The sequence below is a fragment of the Carettochelys insculpta genome, chromosome 32, assembly GCF_033958435.1.
Source record: "Carettochelys insculpta isolate YL-2023 chromosome 32, ASM3395843v1, whole genome shotgun sequence".
Taxonomy (NCBI): domain Eukaryota; kingdom Metazoa; phylum Chordata; order Testudines; family Carettochelyidae; genus Carettochelys; species Carettochelys insculpta.
In genome coordinates, this window is record NC_134168.1 from 12,225,383 (window position 1) to 12,242,685 (window position 17,303).

The 17,303-nt window shown below is 53.2% G+C and overlaps 1 protein-coding gene across 1 annotated transcript; it reads right to left on the bottom strand.

Annotated features, from left to right (window-relative positions):
• Positions 1 to 13,482: 13,482 nt before the first annotated feature.
• On the bottom strand, positions 13,483 to 16,771 carry LOC142004790 (olfactory receptor 12D1-like). Its single transcript, XM_074982481.1, has 3 exons — positions 16,744 to 16,771; positions 15,829 to 15,888; positions 13,483 to 14,525 (listed from the first exon to the last, which is right to left on the bottom strand). Exon 3 carries the CDS (start codon positions 14,436 to 14,438, stop codon positions 13,497 to 13,499), a length of 942 nt encoding a protein of 313 aa, XP_074838582.1. The 5' UTR covers positions 14,439 to 14,525; positions 15,829 to 15,888; positions 16,744 to 16,771; the 3' UTR covers positions 13,483 to 13,496.
• Between the last annotated feature and the right edge of the window lie 532 nt (positions 16,772 to 17,303).

The following is a 17,303-nucleotide window of genomic DNA, read 5'->3' on the forward strand; positions in this document are numbered from 1 at the left end:
TAATCTATGTGGATGTTTTCTATACATAAACACTGAGAAAACATTTTGTGTTGGACATTTGAGTTCATACGGACTCTTGTGAACTGTAATTTGGGTTTTTGCTGCTTCAGTTTTTCATATTGATTCAGTGTGAAAACACACACTGGCATTTCCCACGGGATGCAAATTCCATTTCCCGGCCAGCTCTGCACTTAGTGCCATGGTCGTACTGAGCAAAGTCCTTCGTAATGTCAGTGAAGGTTCCCCAAAGGAGCTCTGAAGAGAGACACAAGATTTCTCACTGCTGTATGTTTAGAAAATATCATTCACAGCTGTTTGAAAAGGTTCTGTGATATGCACTGGGCGTAGCTCAGCCCCACCCTTTCCTTTGGTCCTGTGATTTCATGTTCTCTCTTTGTTCTCTTGGAGAGCGTGTGTCATTGAGAGTCAGAAGAACACAGTCTCCAGTTCTGGGCATTCACCCTCAGTGTGTCTCTTCTGTCACTCTGGTTCCCGCTAACTAGCTTACTATTATTTGCTGCAGTGCTGTGAGAGCCCCATAGTGAGGAAGTTAAGCGCAGGCAAAATCTTTAATTGTGTCTCATTTTAAATTCAACTCTATCATTTCACGGTCACACCTGCGATTATGAAGTTCCTTTTCAACAAATGAGCCTGAAGTAAAACATGTAGGAAATGTCTCCTGCATCATAGGATCTTTCTTGTAAAATTCTTTGTGTTACCGTCATAGGAGAAAGCTTCACACGTGGTGTAACTCGGAGACTCATAGGATTATAGAACATTAGAACTGGAAGGGACCTCGAGAGGTTGTTCCGTCCAGTCCCCTGCACTGCACAGACCGTCCCTGATAGATGTCTGTCTAACCTGCTCTTAAAGATCTCCAGGGATGGAGATTCCACAGCCCCTCCAGCTAATTTACTCCAGTGTTTAACCACCCTGACAGCTGGGAAATTTTTCCTAATGTCCAACCTAAACCTCCCTTGCTGTAGTTTAAGCCCGTTGCTCCTTGTCCTCATTGCAGCTCCCTTTACACCCCGGTGTTGTTACGATTTACACCACGTAAGGAGCTGGCCCTCGGTCTTGTCTCTTATGTGGACACAAACCAATGTATTGCAGAACTGGCTGTGAGGGAGGCAGGAATGATTTGGGTCGTTCACTAACACTGAAGGAAGAATAACGCTGTGCAGGGCAAAAAGGCCAAAGTCCCCCACTGCTTTCAGATTCCAGGGGGCTTCTCCATCGGAAAACGGTTTCCAGCGTGTTTCAGCTCCGCAGTGTCGGTTTGCTGGTGAGAGGTGTCACTGCAGGGGAATCCGGGCACTGGTGTGATTATTCGTATCATTAACATTCGAGTGAGAGGAGAATGTGCCCTCGTCTGAGAAATCGTATTTGGGGAAGTCGGCTGCGGTGACACTTTCACCCCCAGACTCTGCACTGACCCCCACACCGCACCCTCCGTCTGCCACCCTCCACCCCCTGCCCTGAGCTGCCCCAACCCTCCCAGACCCTCACACCCCGGCAGGGACCCCAAACACCTGTCCTAACGCCCCCCCCATCCTCTGTCCTGAGCCTGTTCCCCTCACACCATCCCCCTCCACCTTTGCCCTGAGACCCCCCCCAAAAGCAAACCCTGCTATGACATCTGCACCTCCAGCTCCTGCCTTCACCCCGACCCTCCGACCCCCCAAATCCTCTGCCTGACCCATCCCTGCCCTCACAGCCCTTCCCTTTTGATAATCATCTCCCTGGTGTACAACCACCCAGCACCTCCCACCCCCTGCCCTGAGTCCCCCCAACTCCTCTGACTTCTGCACCCCCATCCACTGCCCTTAACCACCACACACAACTAGACCTCCCCTGCAGCCTCCTTCCCTCACTGCAGGACCCTCTGCCGCCTGCCCTGGTCCCCCAACTTTCCCAGCTCCGCCTCCTCCTCCACCCACCTCTTCCCTTCCACCTTCCCCCACCCCAACACTCCCTCCCCGCCAGCCTTCAGCCACCCGCCTCCACCCCCACTGACATATCTTACAGAGCCCATGGGGAGCCCCCCAGGAGCCAGGGATGGGCATACAAGAGTACCTCAAACACACAGCTGTTACCTTCACCCCTGGGCTGCACCAGGCTGATCCACAACCATGGGCTCAGCCTACCGCACCATTCCTTCTCACCACGCCTTTCAGACCAGCGAGACAGCAGAGACGCAGAGCAGGAAATGCACTTTCCCACTGGAAGTGACACAACTTACACAGCGCCACATTCACTGAGGGAATTAGACCCCCGTCAGGTCCAGCTCCATCCCATTCACACAGAACGGCCCCATCGAGAGCTGTTGGAAATGCAACAAACAGACAACACGGACTGGAAACACAGAGACAGAGACAAGCGGCTCTTCCATCAGATGAAAATGAAAACTCCGGGAAACTCACCTTCATATGGACAGGAGAAGACAGTGAACATCTCAACCCAGTGACAGTGAGGAGCCCAGAGAAACCTGACTTCAAAGAGACAGAACCGGAAAGTCAACCCCTTGAGCACACGAACCAAATGTCCCTGACTCTGCTTAAAGCCCTGAGCAAGGCCAGGTTAGTCACTATTATTTACAGAGAAATTTCAGCAGGTGTTAGTCAGAAGGGTCCCAACAGGAAGGAAACCAGGACAAACATTGTAATTTGCAGTCACATTTCTAATATGTCTCAGACCCAGTCTCTTTGTCCCCCTACAGATGACCTCTTCTGACAGCGACCCTGGAGGGAACCAGACCATCTCCGATGTGTTCGTCCTGGTGGGGTTCTCGTACCTTAACAAGCTGCAGATTCTTCTGTTTGTAGTGCTTCTGGTCATCTTCCTGCTTACCCTGACAGGGAACCTGCTGGTTATCCTGCTGATAAAGCTGAGCCCCTCCCTCCACACCCCCATGTATTTCTTCCTGGTGAACCTGTCTGCATCAGAAATCTGCTTCACCAGCAGTGTGGTCCCTCAGCTGCTGGCTCACCTCCTGGTGGAGGAAAAGACCATCTCCATTGCAGCTTGTGCAGCGGGGATGTACGTCAATGCCATTATGGCCCTCACACAATGCTGCCTTCTCGCAGCCATGGCCTACGACCGCTATGTGGCCATATGTCACCCCCTGCACTACACGACCATCATGAGCGGCCGGGTGTGTGCTATGCTGTCGGGGGCTTCATGGGCTGCTGGCATCTCGGTGGAAGTTCCTCTGACCATGTGGATCTTCAGCCTGCCCTTGTGTGGCTCCAACCGCATCCACCACTTCTTTTGCGACTTCCCACCAGTACTGAGTATGGCATGTGCCGACACGTCACAGATTAAGATTGTAGGTCTCATGGTAACAGTTCTGTTCATCATGTGCCCTTTCCTGTTGATACTCCTGTCCTACGTCCGCATTATTTCCACCATCGTAAAGCTGCCATCGGCGGAGGGAAGGCGTAAAGCCTTCTCTACCTGCTCTTCCCACCTCATGGTGGTGACTGTGTCCTATGGAACGGCCCTCATCACCTACCTGGTGCCCAACTTTGGCTCCACTACAGAGAGTGACCTATTGATTTCCCTGTTGAACACAATTGTCTCTCCAGTGTTGAACCCCATAATTTACACTCTGAGGAACAAAGAGGTGAAAGGAGCCTTGAGAAAAACTTTACAGAAGAGCAGCTTTTCACACCACTGGAGAAATTAGAGCATGAAAAGTTGAGTTAGTCAAAATTAGGCTGGGGGTCCCGGTGAAGGGAAATTGGGAAGTGAAACTCTTGTTGCCAATTTACCCCAAAATTTTAAATTTCTATATTTTTTTAAAATACGAAAGGTAGAACAATTTCCCTGGATTAATTATTTGTGGAAAAAAAGAAAGCCCAGAGGAATAGGTTTAGTTAAAGTATGGTCCTGATTTTTGACCGTCAAAACTGGAAATCTCAAAGGAAAACAAACTTCCAAGGCAAGATGTTTCATAGCAGGTACATCTCCGCCAGCTATGTCCTTCCCAGGTCAGATTATGTGAAGCTGTTTTCCTTACTACCCCCTTGCTCCTGACGATGAGATGTGGGGTGCTGACAGGGAAAGGTTTGGGGGGACATCCGATGCTGAGGACGTGTGACACAGAAGGAGGTAAGAATGGGTCGGCTGTAGCACCAGCAGTGTATTAGAAACAAGAGGAAGGCCAAGGATAGGGTAGGCTCATTGATCAGTGAAGAGGGAGGGACAATACCAAGAAAACTGGAAATGGCAGAGCTGCTTAATGACCTCTTTATTTTGGTCTTCACCAAGAAGTCGGATGGAGAAATGCCTGACGTGGTGAGTCCCAGTGGGGAGGGGGCAGGTTTAGAAAATAAAATAAAAAAAGAAGAAGGCAAAAATAACCTAGAAATGTTCCATGTCTGCAGGTCACCAGGACCTGATGAAATGCCTCCTAGAGTATTGGTGGAGCTCAAAGGGGAGGTATCTGAGCCTTTCGCTTTCATGGTTGAAAAGTCCTGGAAGTCTGGAGAGATTCCAGAAGACTGGAAAAGGGCAAAAATGTTCTCATTGACAAAAAAGGGAAATAAAAACAACTCAGGAAGTTACAGACCAGTTAGTTTAACTTCTGTGCCAGGAAAGATAATGGAGCAAATAATTAAGGAATTCATCTGGAAACATCTGAAAGGAAATAAGAGGCTGGGTAACAGCCAGCATGGATATGTAAAGTACAAATCATGTCCAACCAATCCGATAGCTTTCTGTGATAGGATAACAAGGCTTGTGGACAAGAGAGAAAGGGTGGATGTGGTGTACCTATGCTTTAGTAAGTCATTTGATATCGTCTGGCATATCCTTTTATCAATATACTAGGCAAATACAACTGAGATGGGGCTGCTGTAAGGTGGGTGCATAACTGGCTGTACAGCCATTCTCAGAGAGTCGTTATTAATGGGTCACAGCCCTGCTGGAAGGGCAGAACAAGGGGGGCTCTGCAGGGGTCTGTTTTGGGACAGGCTCTGCTCAGTATCTTCGGCGATGTGGATCTGGGCGTGGAGAGTGCGCTGCTTACGTCTGTAGGTGATACCAAGCTGGGAGGGAGAACAGGGTCGTAACTCAGAATGATCTGGGCACACTGGAGAAACGGCCTGAGGTCAATGGGGTGAAGCTGAACAAGGCCAAGTGCAAAGTGCTCCCCTGAGGAAGGCCCAATCCGTGTCACACCCAGCCGGGGAAGTGGCTGTCGAGGGAGGAGTCCTGCAGAAAGGGATCTGGGCTCAGAGCGGAGCACAAGCTCCAGAGGAGTCAACAGGGTGAGACTGTTGCCAGAAGCGCCAACCTGCTTGTGGGCGGCACTGCCGGGTGTTGGGAGCCAGCCAGGAGCAGCAATTCCTTCCCCCCGCTCTGTGCTGAGCAGCCTCCGTGGGGTTGTGCCCAGGGCTGGCCCCACATTTGCAGGAGGCTGTGGAGAAGGGGGAGCAGGTGCGGAGAAGAGCACAAGGCTGGTGGAAGGTGCAGAGAACATGAGCTGTGGGGGAGCCGGCCAGACCTGGGCTCCTTTCGCTCAGAAAAGAGAAAGCTCCCAGGGGCCAGGGGAGCGGGTCTCAAGCAGAGAGCTGCAAGGAAGAGGGATAAATGTGGTGCCCCCCAGCCCCTCCCACTCCCCACTGCCCCCCTCTCCCCACCCAGCCCCTCCTGTAGCAGGGAGTCCCGCAGGCTCTGGGGTGTTCTGATGTCAGAGACAGGACCTGATCCTGCCCTGGGGCTGAGGGAGGGGCTGATCCTACCCTGGGGCTGAGGCGGGGGCTGATCCTGCCCTGGGGCTGAGGAGGGAGCTGATCCTGCCATGGGGCTGAGGAGATAGGTGATCCTGCCATGGGCCTTATCCTGCCCTGGGGCTGAGGCAGGGGCTGACCCTGCTCTGGGGCCAAGGCAGGAGCTGATCCTCCCCTGGGGCTGAGATGGGGGGCTGATCCTGCCCTGGGGCTGAGGAACTGGTGGTCGGTGTACAGAGAGGAATTCGGGTCGGGGGTGGAGAGGAACTGGGGGACGGTGGATGGAGAGGAAGTGGGGTCGAGGGGGTGGAGAGGAAGTGGGGTTGCGGGCGGAGAGAAACTGAGGGTTGGGGTGGAGAGGAACTGGACTTGGGGGCGGAGAGGAACTAGGGGTCTGGGCAGAGAGGAACTGGGCGTGGGGGCAGAGAGGAACTGGGGGTGAGTGATGGAGGGGAACTGGAGTTGGGGGGTGGAGGGGAATTGGGGGTCAGGGCAGAGAGGAAGTGGGGGTGGAGGATGGAGAGGAACTGGGGGTCGGTGGATGGAGAGGAATTGGGGGTGTGGGGTGGAGAGTGGGGATTGGGTGCAGAGAGGAACTGGGGTTGGGGGGTGGAGAGGAACTGGGGTTGGGGGGCGGAGAGGAAGTGGGGGTCGAGGCGGAGAGGAAGTGGGGGTCGGGGCAGAGAAGAACTGGTCGTGGGGGCGGAGAGAAACTGGGGATGAGCGATGGAGAGGATCTGGGGTTGGGGGATGGAGAGGAACTGGAGGTCGAGGCAGAGAGGAAGTGGGGGTCGGGGGCAGAGAGGAACTGGGATCGGAGGGGGAGAGGGACTGGGGGTCGGGGGGGGCGCCCTGATCCTAGCTGGGTAAATCACTGCAGCTTCAGGGGCCTCAGTGGAGCCAGACATCAAGCTGGTCTGGATGCTCTGACCTCCATTGAGCCATGGACTTCGGTGGACATTTGCCTGGCCCCTTCTGAGACATCGAGGGCCTGACCCACATCCTTCCAAGTCGGGGGACGGTCTCCTGTCGACTGCAGTGGCTGCGTGAGCTGGCCATGAGAGCTGGTCTCTTGGCTCAGGGACCAGGGCGTGGAGCTGGCAGATGTGAGGACAAGAGTCAGCGTCCACATTCGGTTTGCACTAAGGTCTGTTCTTCCCACGGAAACCAGCCACAGAACTGACCCTGACTTCAGGGGCACCAGGCAGCAATGGAAAGTCACAAGCACATGACCCCTTAATGGCCTTGTTCAGCAGTTGCTCACATTGGTGGTCCCACGGACAGCAGCAGAGCAGATTGTGACAGGGGTACCGAAAGCGGAGGGCTCTGGTGGCACCACAGGGCACGTGGCCAGAGAGCTTCCCAAGGAAATGGAGCCAGCAAAAGGCAGAAACTGCACAGCGCTGACAAAACTCCCCCTGCTGGGGCTGCAAGTGGTCCAGGGCCAAAGTTCGGCCCTTTGGTGGCATTTTTGGTGATTTACACAGTAACCAGGCTGGGAAGCGCCATTGTGGCCTTCCTCATTGAAGTCATCCCTCCCGCGCCCCCCTCCCGCACTTCTTCCTCATCCATCTGCCATCCTTAGACCTTTGCTACTCCTCCACCATCACCCCAAAGCCACGGCGCCGTTCCTAGCAGGCAGCAAACCCATTTCCTCCAGCGGATGCACCCCCCAATTCTTCTTCTTCAGGGTCTGTGTCGCCGCAGAGACCTGCATCCTGGCAGCCATGGCCTGCGACTGGTGCACTGCCGTCTGCCGCCCGCTCTGTCCCATCGCCAGGTCCAAGCAGGTTTGTGTTGAGCTGCTGCTGGGCTCCTCTCTTTGTGGGGTCATAAACTGCACAGTGCAGCCAGTCTTCCCCTTCACCCTGTGTTTCTGTGGTCCAGCGAGAGGGATCTCTTTGCCTGTGGCCTTCCACCCCTGCGAACTCCCCCCTGCAGCAACACAGACACCAATGAGCTGGTGCTGTTCACCTCATCTGGCCTCATCCTCGTGAGCACCTCCACAGCCATTCTCATCTCCTCCGCCTACACCAGCTCCACCGTCCTCAGGATTGGCTCTGCCGAGGGCAGAGGAAGAGCCTTCCCCACCTGCACCTTCCACGTGGTGGCTGTGAGTGTATTTTATGGGTCTCCTACCTTCATGTTCGCCCAGACCAATACCCAAGTATCTCTTTCCCAGAGCAAACAGGTGTCTGCGTTTATACCCTTGTTATCCCTGTGCTGAATCCCTTCATCTACTGCCTGAGGAACACGCAGGTGAAAGAGGCCTTGGGAAGAACCTTTAGCTCAATGTTTCTAAAATGAACCTTCTCCATCAATATGGAGCTAAATAATCCTTTGGGTTATGGAAGGACCAGTACTGTAACAGACGAAATCTGCCTATCTAGCTCTCTATCTAGCTACCTGAAACAAAAGCACATTTTGAAACACATCTAGATTTTTTTTTAAATGGGACTTTTGCCCTCATTTGCTGAAAAAAATGGACCGAAGTGCCAAAAGAAAGAGCTTGAAAGCCAAGCCAGGAGGAGAACCACACCAAACTCAAGGAATTCATCTTCCCAGGCAGGAGTGACTCTCACTCAGCAGGAGAGCAGCGGGTTTATTAGCCAGCAGGACACAGCATCGTACAGAAGTGTCAGTACAGCAGGCAGGGACAGCCAGTCCAATCCATGCTGGGGAGAGGAGGCTCCCAGTTCCGATTCAAACCCCTCAGGCTCCACCTCCCGCTTTGTCTGCAGCCCAGAGGTGTCACCTGGTCGCCTCAGTTACCCTCAGCAGGAGCCCCCCCCCCCCCCCCCCCCGTGAGTGCCCCCCTGTATACACACACGTATCCCCCCACTACATCACACTTGCAGTGAAACGCCTGTTGGACCATGGGGCAGTTGGTCTGTGCTGTGGCGCTCAGTGATAACACTGGTTTCGGAGGCGTCGCCATCTTAGCGATAACAATGAATCTCTCTCCAGGTGTTTGGCCAACTTGTCTATTTCACCTGAGATGTTCCACGACCTGAGAGGCCCAGATGCCACTGAAATTCAAGGAGAGATGTGCACAGAAGCCCGGAGCTCTCCAGTGCAGGCTCTGCCTCCCATCGTGTGACCCTTGATGCCTGGCACAAAGGGGCCGTGAGCTCAGCCGAGGCTCATGGTCATTTTGGGTCAGTTCCATCCATGCTAGAGACCAGGAGGGAAATATTCCTGACCCTTGTTTCCTTGTGCCCTGAAGCACGTGGGTCGATATGTCCTAAATACATTTGTTCTCCTTCAGGCGCCGTTCCTACGCATTCCCCCCTCTGAAAATATTTCCTGTGAGGGACCTCACGAGGCCACTTAGCGCCGGCCCCCTGCACTCACAGCAGGGCTAACGATTATCCAGACACTCCCTGACAGGTGTTTGTCCAACCAGCTCCTGAAAACCTCCAGCGCGGGAGACTCCAGGGCTGATACACTCCTGGCCTGCGCAGCATTCACAGTTGCGGATGTATTGGGATGCACCCGGCATCGCTCAGGCCCGTAACTTTGTGAGGGCGTTTGGGTGAGCAGGAGTCAGGGCTCGGTGTGGAGGGGGCAGGGAGGTGTGGGGAGGACTGAGTGTGGGGATGCAGGCTCCAGGGCAGGGGGTGATGGAGGTAGGAATCAGGGTTGGGAGCTGGGAGATCTGGGGGGCTCATGGCAGGGGGTGGAGCTCAAGGCAGGGGGCTGGCAGGTCACAGGAGCTCACTGGGGCTGCCCGTGGCAGTGAGGTGGTGCTGCCCTGAAAACGGCTCCTCCCAGGTGAGTCTAGGAGTTATTTAATGTCAGTAGATGCTGAGATTCAAAGTGTTGCCGCTTCAGAGCCTTTGAAACGCCATTTGCCATGACGAGGTCTCAGAACAGCCGTAAATCACCCCACCAAGTTCTCAAGCCGGGTGTCTCCTGCGCTGCCTGTCGGCAGGGGCTGAGCCCTGCTGCTGGGAAGCGAGTTGCTGGTACTGACGCTCACCAGGCCCAGCTGTAAGCGTCCCACACCCAGAGCTGCCCTCAAGCAGCTTAGTCAGTCGAAAATTGCACCTTCCCTTGCATCTGTGGCAGTTTCCCTGTAGGCCGATGCCCTGTTGGCTTTCAAAGGGCTCTTGGACCAGACAATACATGCTTCTAAATACCTCGGGAAGCCTGGCCCTAAGGGACTTAGGCACTTGTGAGCCAAAGTCTTATTGAAAGTGAAAACCAGATTTTCATAGGGATTTGGGGGCCAAAAGAAGCAGCTCTGTGTCTTTGGCCATTACTGGAAGTATGTCAGGTCCAGACCCTTACTGCTCTTTAGGCTCCTGGCTCCCATAACTTTCACCTCTGTGCCTTTGAGTCCCTCGGCCCTGGGCACCTGAAGTTAAGGGGATTCAGGAGCCTAAATGCTTATAAATTCTTCTCTTTAGGTTCCTGACTCCTGTGGATGCTTTTGAAAGTTTTACTCCTTAAACGTGAGCTTCCCGAGCCTTGTTTGAGGTCCCAGCATGACTGGGCTTGTGGCGGTGACCGGAGCTCCAGGCAGTCCCCCACTACAAAGACATCAGAATTCAGCCAGGCCCAGTTGCAGGGACTCCCCCCACCCTGCTGTTGATGGTTCTTTGGCCCAGCATTCCCATCCCATCCCAGGGCTTGTGTACGTTTAGCACCTGTCAGATGCAGAAGCCAATGAGCAAGTGTAACTACTGACAGGGGTACTTGAACCCAGGACCTCAGGGTGAGCTCAAAGCCAGGGCTGTGCAGAGACTCGTTCTCTTGTTCTGTCTGCACTAGCTGCATCTGCCCATGGGCATTGCTGTCCGAAGAGATGTTCCCACAAAACTTCTGTCGACAGATTGTGTCTATACAGAAAAGCGGCTGGATCTTTTGATCTGCTCTGCTGACAACAGGGCCCCCCGGAGCACGTACACAGCTTTTTTGTCAACAGTTTCTGTTGACAGAATGTATTTTGTGTGTAGATGCAACATGAGTTTTGTCAACCAAACCTCAACAAAACTCTCGAGGGTAGATGAAGCCTGCGTGGTTTAGGTGCCTCCAGAGGGACAGTCAAACACACCTAGGAGGTGTTCGGGTTACACAAGCTCAACTCTGAGGAGATTCCTCAGCTGCTAGTTGGGGCCTGCGGTTTCACACCAGATTCAAGTCTCAGAGAGGTACTGAGTTCGTCTGTCTCTTCAAAAACAACAAGAAGTCCTGTGGCACCTTATAGACTAACAGATATTTTGGAGCATGAGCCTTCGTGGGCAAAGACCCGCTTCATCAGATGCATGAGTTGGGGGGGAGGTGTTAGGAGGAGGGTTTAAAGAGGGAGGCTCAGTAAAGGGAGGGTCAGAGCTGACAAGGTCTATTCAGTCAGGGTGGATGTTGCCAATCATCGGCAGTTAATGTGGAGTTGTGAACATTAAGAGAGGAGAAATCGAGTGAGTTCAGTCAAGTGGTCTATTGTCAGTAGCTAATGTGGAGGTGTGAGATCAACAGCAGAGAAACTGCTTCTGTAATGGGCCAGCCACTCCCAGTCTCTGTTCAGCCCTTGGTTGATGGTGTCAAATTTGCAAATGAAATGCAGCTCTGAAATTTCTCTTTGCAGCTTATTGTTGGATTTTTTCCCTCGCTGTAGGACGGCTATTGTTAAATCTGCTCCTGAGTGTCCAGGGAGATTGACGTGTTCTCCTCCAGGTGTGTGTATATTACCTGGAGCCCAGGGACAGCCTGCCCAGCCTCAGCCCCTGGGAGTAGCCACCACTGTAGCACCACTGCCTTTACCGCCCCAGTAAGTGCTCCCTGGCCTCCCTGTGGTACAAAACCTCCACTCAGTCCAGGCGCTGCTGGGTTTCAGTGCTTTAACTTTCCAAAAGCTGTTCGGGGGCAGCTTCTGGGTCGATACGGATTATAATGAGCTGATAAGAAATTGTTCATAGATCCCATAAGTGTGTGGGAGATCCGGGCGGTTCCTTTGTCAAAGAAATGGCTTTCTCTGACGTGAGCTTTCCCTTGTGTGAGTGAGGAAAGAGTGAGCGTGGGTGGGGGGGAAACAGAATCCGTCCCAGAAGCCAGCCTGTCTAGACGCACACAAATCCCTGGCTCCAGATCTAACGCATCCGAGGGCACTGAGCGAATTGGCAGATGTCATTGCAGAGCCTTTGGCCATTATATTTGAAAACTTGTGGAGCTCAGGAGAGGTCCCAGACAATTAGAAAAATGCAAACATAGTGTCCACCTTTATGAAAGGAAAGAAGGACAATCCAGGGAACTCTCGACCGGTCACCCTTACCTCAGTCCCTGGAAAAATCATGGAGGGGATCATCAAGGAATCCATTTTGAAGCACTTGGAAGAGGGGAAAGTGATCAAGAGCAGTCAACATGGATTCACCAAGGCAAGTCGTGCCTGACCAATCTGATTAGCTTTTATGATGAGGTAACTGGCCCTGTGGACATGGGGAAGTCAGTGGATGTGATATACCTTGACTTTAGCAAAGCTTTTGATAGAGTGTCCCGCAACATTCCAGTCCATAAGTTAAGGCAGAACGGATTGGATACATGGACTGAAAGATGGATAGAAAGCTGGCTAGATGGTCCAGCCCAACAGGTAGTGGTCAATGGCTCAATAGCTGGATGGAGTTCAGTTTTAAGTGGAATGTCCCAAGGATCATTCTAGGGCCAGTATTTTTCAACATCTTTATTAACGACCTGGATAAGGGGAAGGAACACACCCGCAGCAAATTTGCAGATGACACGAAGCTAGGGGGTCAGGTAGATATGTTGGAAGGCAGGGATAGGGGCCAGAGGGATCTAGATAAACTGGAGGATTGAGCCAAGAGAAACCTGATGAGTTTCAACAAGTATGAGAGCAGAGTCCTGCTGTTGGGATGGGAGAATCCCAAGCATTGTTACCGGCTGGGAACTGACTGGCTAAGGAGCAGTGCAGCAGAAAAGGACCTGGGGATTACAGTGGACGAGAGGCCGGATATGAGTCAGCAATGCGCCCTTGTAGCCCACAAGGCTAATGGCATATTGGGGTGCATTTGGAGAAGCATTTCCAGCAGCTCTAGAGAAGTTATTTCCCTTTATTTGGCTCTGGTGAGGCCACATCTGGAGCTTTACACCCAGTTCTGGGCCCCCAGCAGAGAAAGGAGATGGAAACATTGGACCTGGTTCAGCAGAGGGCATTGAAAATGACTGGGGGGCTGGAGCACATGACTCACAAGGAGAGACTGAGGGATTTAGGCTCATGTAGGAAGAGGAAGGAGGAGGTCAGTATTGTCTAGCACATTGCGTAGGGCTCACTGGGCTCTTGGAAGATGTTTGGAGGTAAATTACAGCTAAGAAACCACACAGACACTGAGAGCCAGGCCTGGTGGCTGGAAACAAACTTTATGGGACCGTGGGAAACTTGGCCACGCGCATCGTAAGTGGCCATCCAGCTAACTCGCGTCATGCCAGATCACGGGAGCTGCCGGCCGAGCGAAGAAGTGGCTCTGTCCCACGAAAGCAAGTAAATAATATTGTTCATCTTTCAGGTGCGACAGGACTGCTTGTTTGTTGTGTGAAGACACAGACTAATGCAGCGACCTCGCTGAGAAAATCCAAACATTTCACCATAAGAAATGACATTCAAGTTCTCACATCCTCTTAGTTCTGCCCTGCAGTGAACCCAGTAATGAGAAACTGGAGGAAACCCCATTGAACGGTATTGTGGTTCAGAACACCAGTGTGCACAGACTCACCCTTTGATTGTGTTTATTTCTGCTCTCATTTGATTCAAGCCCTGTTGGGGAAGAGTTTCCCGTTCAGGAGTTTTTTTAGTGCTGTTTTCACCTCGTCATTTCGGAGGGTGTAGATGAGGGGGTTCAGCACTGGGGTGGCGATGCTGTACATGAGGGTGGGTATCATGTCTCTGTCAGAGGGGAAACCTGGAGAGGAAATCATGTAGTTGCCGAGGACGGGCACGTAGAACAGAGACACCACGGTGAGGTGGGAGGTGCAGGTGGAAAAGGCCTTTCTCCTGCTTTCCCGTGACTGGACCTTCAGGAGGAGGAAGGAGATGATGTAGAGGTAGGAGCAGAGCGTGAGGACGAAGGAACTTAGGCCGAGGACCGCAGCATCGACGTTGAGCAGGGTCAGGTTGAGGCTGGTGCTGCCGCAGGCCAGGCTCAGCAGGGGTTTGATGTCACAGAAGAAGTGGTGGATGCGGTTGGAGCTGCAGAACCGTAGCCCGGCAGCCATGGCTGTGGTAATCAGGGCATGCAGAAAACCAGTGCCCCAAGTAGCCGCTGCCAGGAGCAGGCAGGCCCGTGGGCTCATGACCACAGTGTAGCGCAGCGGGTTGCAGATGGCCACGTAGCGGTCGTAGGCCATGACGGCCAGCAGTACGGACTCGCTGCTGCCCAAGAGATGGAAGAAGTGGAGCTGGACCAGGCAGCCAGCAAAGGAGATGGTCTGGTGCTGAGAGAGGAAACCTGCCAACATCTTGGGCACGGTGACTGTGGAGAAGCAGACGTCCAGGCTGGAGAGGTTGCCCAAGAAGAAGTACATGGGGGTGTGGAGCCGGGGCTCGGCCATCACCACGGCTATGATGGCCCAGTTTCCCAGCACGCTGGTCATGTAGAGCAGGAGGAAGGGAGGAAAGAGGAAATGTCGCAGGTCTGGGAGATTGGTCAGTCCGAGGAGAACAAACTCCTTCACCTCCGTCTGGTTCTCCATTGCTAACTGCGGCTGGGGAGGAGTGCGGGAGCAGAAAGATTCCCTGCAAGTTGTATTTCAAGATGCGTTCTCGACCCGAGCAAAGATCTGAAGTTACAGAGGGGGAGGTGCAGGTTGGACATGGGGAAAACTCTTTCACCGGGAGGGAGGTGAAGCACCGGAATGTGTTACCGAGAGAGGTGGTGAAATCTCCATCCCTAGAGGTTTCTAAGTCCCGGCTTGACAAAGTCCTGGCTGGGATGACTTAGCTGGGGTAGATCCTGCTTTGGGCAGGGGGCTGGACTCAACGACCTCTCAAGGTCCCTTCCAGCCCTGGCATTCTATCGTTCTGTGATTCTGCACCAAAGTGCTCAGAGTTCCTGCCGGTCTCTAAGCTCACAGAGCTGCAGTTGGTTATCGATTCCTCCCTGTCGCCAGGGGCGTGGAGGCAGAGAGAAGCAGTGTAGAGCTGGAAGGCTCAAGCTATACAGTGTCACTCACTGGAAAGTTAAACACTTCAAATTAAGGAAATGCCAGATCATTTACAGCTCCTCATTCTGCCTCCGTCCCTCACGCTGAAAAAGGCAAAGCTCTTGATTGTGAAAACAGAACCGAGTATTGCAGTTAAACCCCAGAATACAACACTTAGGCACACAGGCACTGAATTCATGTGGCAACAACAGCTGTCAGGCCGGCATTTCCTACCTGCCCAGAGTAGTGTAGACTTTGAAGCTTAACTGACACTTTTCTATCACAGTTGGGCTTTTTTCAGAAAAACATACTGTCCTAGGGCTGGAAGAGACCTCAGGAGGTCATTGAGTCCAGCCACCTGCCTAAAGCAGGATCAACCCCAACTAAATAATCCCAGCAAAGACTTTGTGCAGCCGGGACGTAAAAAACTCGAGGGATGGAGATTCCACCACCTCTCTCAGTAACACACCCCAGTGCTTCATCTCCCTCCTGGTCAAAGCGGTTTTCCTCACACCTCCCCCTCTGTAATTTCAGACCATTGCTCCTTGTTCTGCCACCTGTCACCACTGAGAACAGCCTCCCTCCACACTCTTTAGAGCCCCCTTCAAGACGTTGAAGGCTGCTATCAGATCACCCCTCCCTCTTCTCTTCTGCAAACTAAATAAGCCCAGTCCCTCAGCCTCCACTCGTAGGTCATGTGCTCCTTGACTTTCTGTATTCATTTTACAATGCGCAACTGTAAGAAAGATGATGAAGTCTGGCTTAGTGCCAAGCCCTGCCGAAAAGACTCCTGCCACTTAATCAATACCTGGTGTGAGGAGAAGACTCTTACGGAGGGGAGCAGGGCACAGAGGGATGAGACCAGGGCAGGGGCACAGGGACAGCCGTCCTTCTGCTCTCCTGCCCCCCAGTGCTGGGCAGCCAGCAGGCATCCCGTTACCTCACGAGTTGCTGCTTCCCAAATCCAGGAGTCGGCTCACATCCCGAGTGCACCATCCAGCTGAAAAGAGAAGGAAAGGGAGAAAACGCTGAGAGTGAGAGAGGAGGCAGAACACCAGCTCTTACAAGGAATGATGGAAAATCGGAGAGAAAGTCGGATCGTTTAGCGTCCGAGGCGACAGACTCTGCTTCCATAGATCAAAAAGAGCGAATTGTCTTAAGCGCTTCAGTTCCGTAACACACCTCAGTCAGATATTACACCAACAACGTGGCTCAAGGTGCACTCGGTGGGCAGATTAAAAGAGGCTCGAACACTGATTGCTCTGTAAACCTCAACATCTGTGCATCTGCCCCACCTTTTTATCAGGGCACAGTCTCTGAAACGGCACGTTGCTCGCAGGGAAATTACCTCCCCTCCAACGGCTCGTCTGGGACATAAGTCGTGGAGCACCAGGGAATTTACCATTGGAAAATAACAAGACCAACACTTCCTAGACACCTGGAGGCCAACATGCTATGAGTCCCAGGGGTGGAGGAAAAGCACAAACAGGAGCAAGTGGTTTGTAAATGATTTAATGAGCAGAATCACTCAGTTCCTCTAACCAGCATTCGGGTTGTGAAGTTACCCTGGGTCAGCGATCGGGAACACTCCAGGCTCGTGTGTGGGGACTGTAAAAACAAGGGGCGTGGGCTGAAAGTGTGGAAGTTCCTGGTAGGATGTGGGTGCCCAGTCCTCAGTACAGTTACTAACATTCACTGGGAATTGGATGCACAGGCCTCTGACAGCTCCAGACTAAGGCTGAACCTCTCTTCTCTGGCACCCTTGGGACCTGCCTGGTGCCCAGCGCCAGAATTTGCCAGACCATGACAGGTCAATACTGAGACCTAGAGGAGGTGAAGCACTGGGATGTGTTACCGGGAGAGGTGGTGGTTTGACAGAGGCCTGGTTGGGATGATTCAGTTGGGGCTGGTCCTGCTTTGGGCAGGGGCTGAACTCGATGAGCTCCTGAGGTCCCGTCCAGCCCGAGGAGTCTGTGATTCGATGTTTGTTTCCTGGGCTGGTGTAGAATGAAGGACCAAGCAGACAGATCCTGCTGCCTCCTTCCCCACTTCAAGTGTTCAGAGTTTACGGGAGGAAAGCGAATGAGATTCTGATTATCCAGGTGCGAAACAGCAGAAGAAACCACAATCTGCTCTGGTGCCAAAAGCTGCTCTCCCGGCCCCGGGCAGCGCCCTGGCCAGGGCGGAAGGGCCACTTTTGGCCTCCTGACCCCTTTGCTGAGGGCGAGGGCCGGCGGCACTTTTTAAAGTCCCTAAGCATCCTACTTCCCCGGGGCAGAGCAGCCTCCCTGGGACCCCGGGGTCGTTTGCTCCAGGAGACGGTGAAACCTGGGAAGGGCCGTTTCTCGCTGGGATCTGAAATGGTTCCCCCCCTGTTACACAGAAGGGCTGATGCCGGCGGGGCCCCGCGCTCTG

What these genes read in the sequence shown, in the direction of transcription:
- LOC142004790 (XM_074982481.1), bottom strand. Translation starts at nt 14,438, where the DNA reads ATGGAGAACCAGACGGAGGTGAAGGAGTTTGTTCTCCTCGGACTGACC.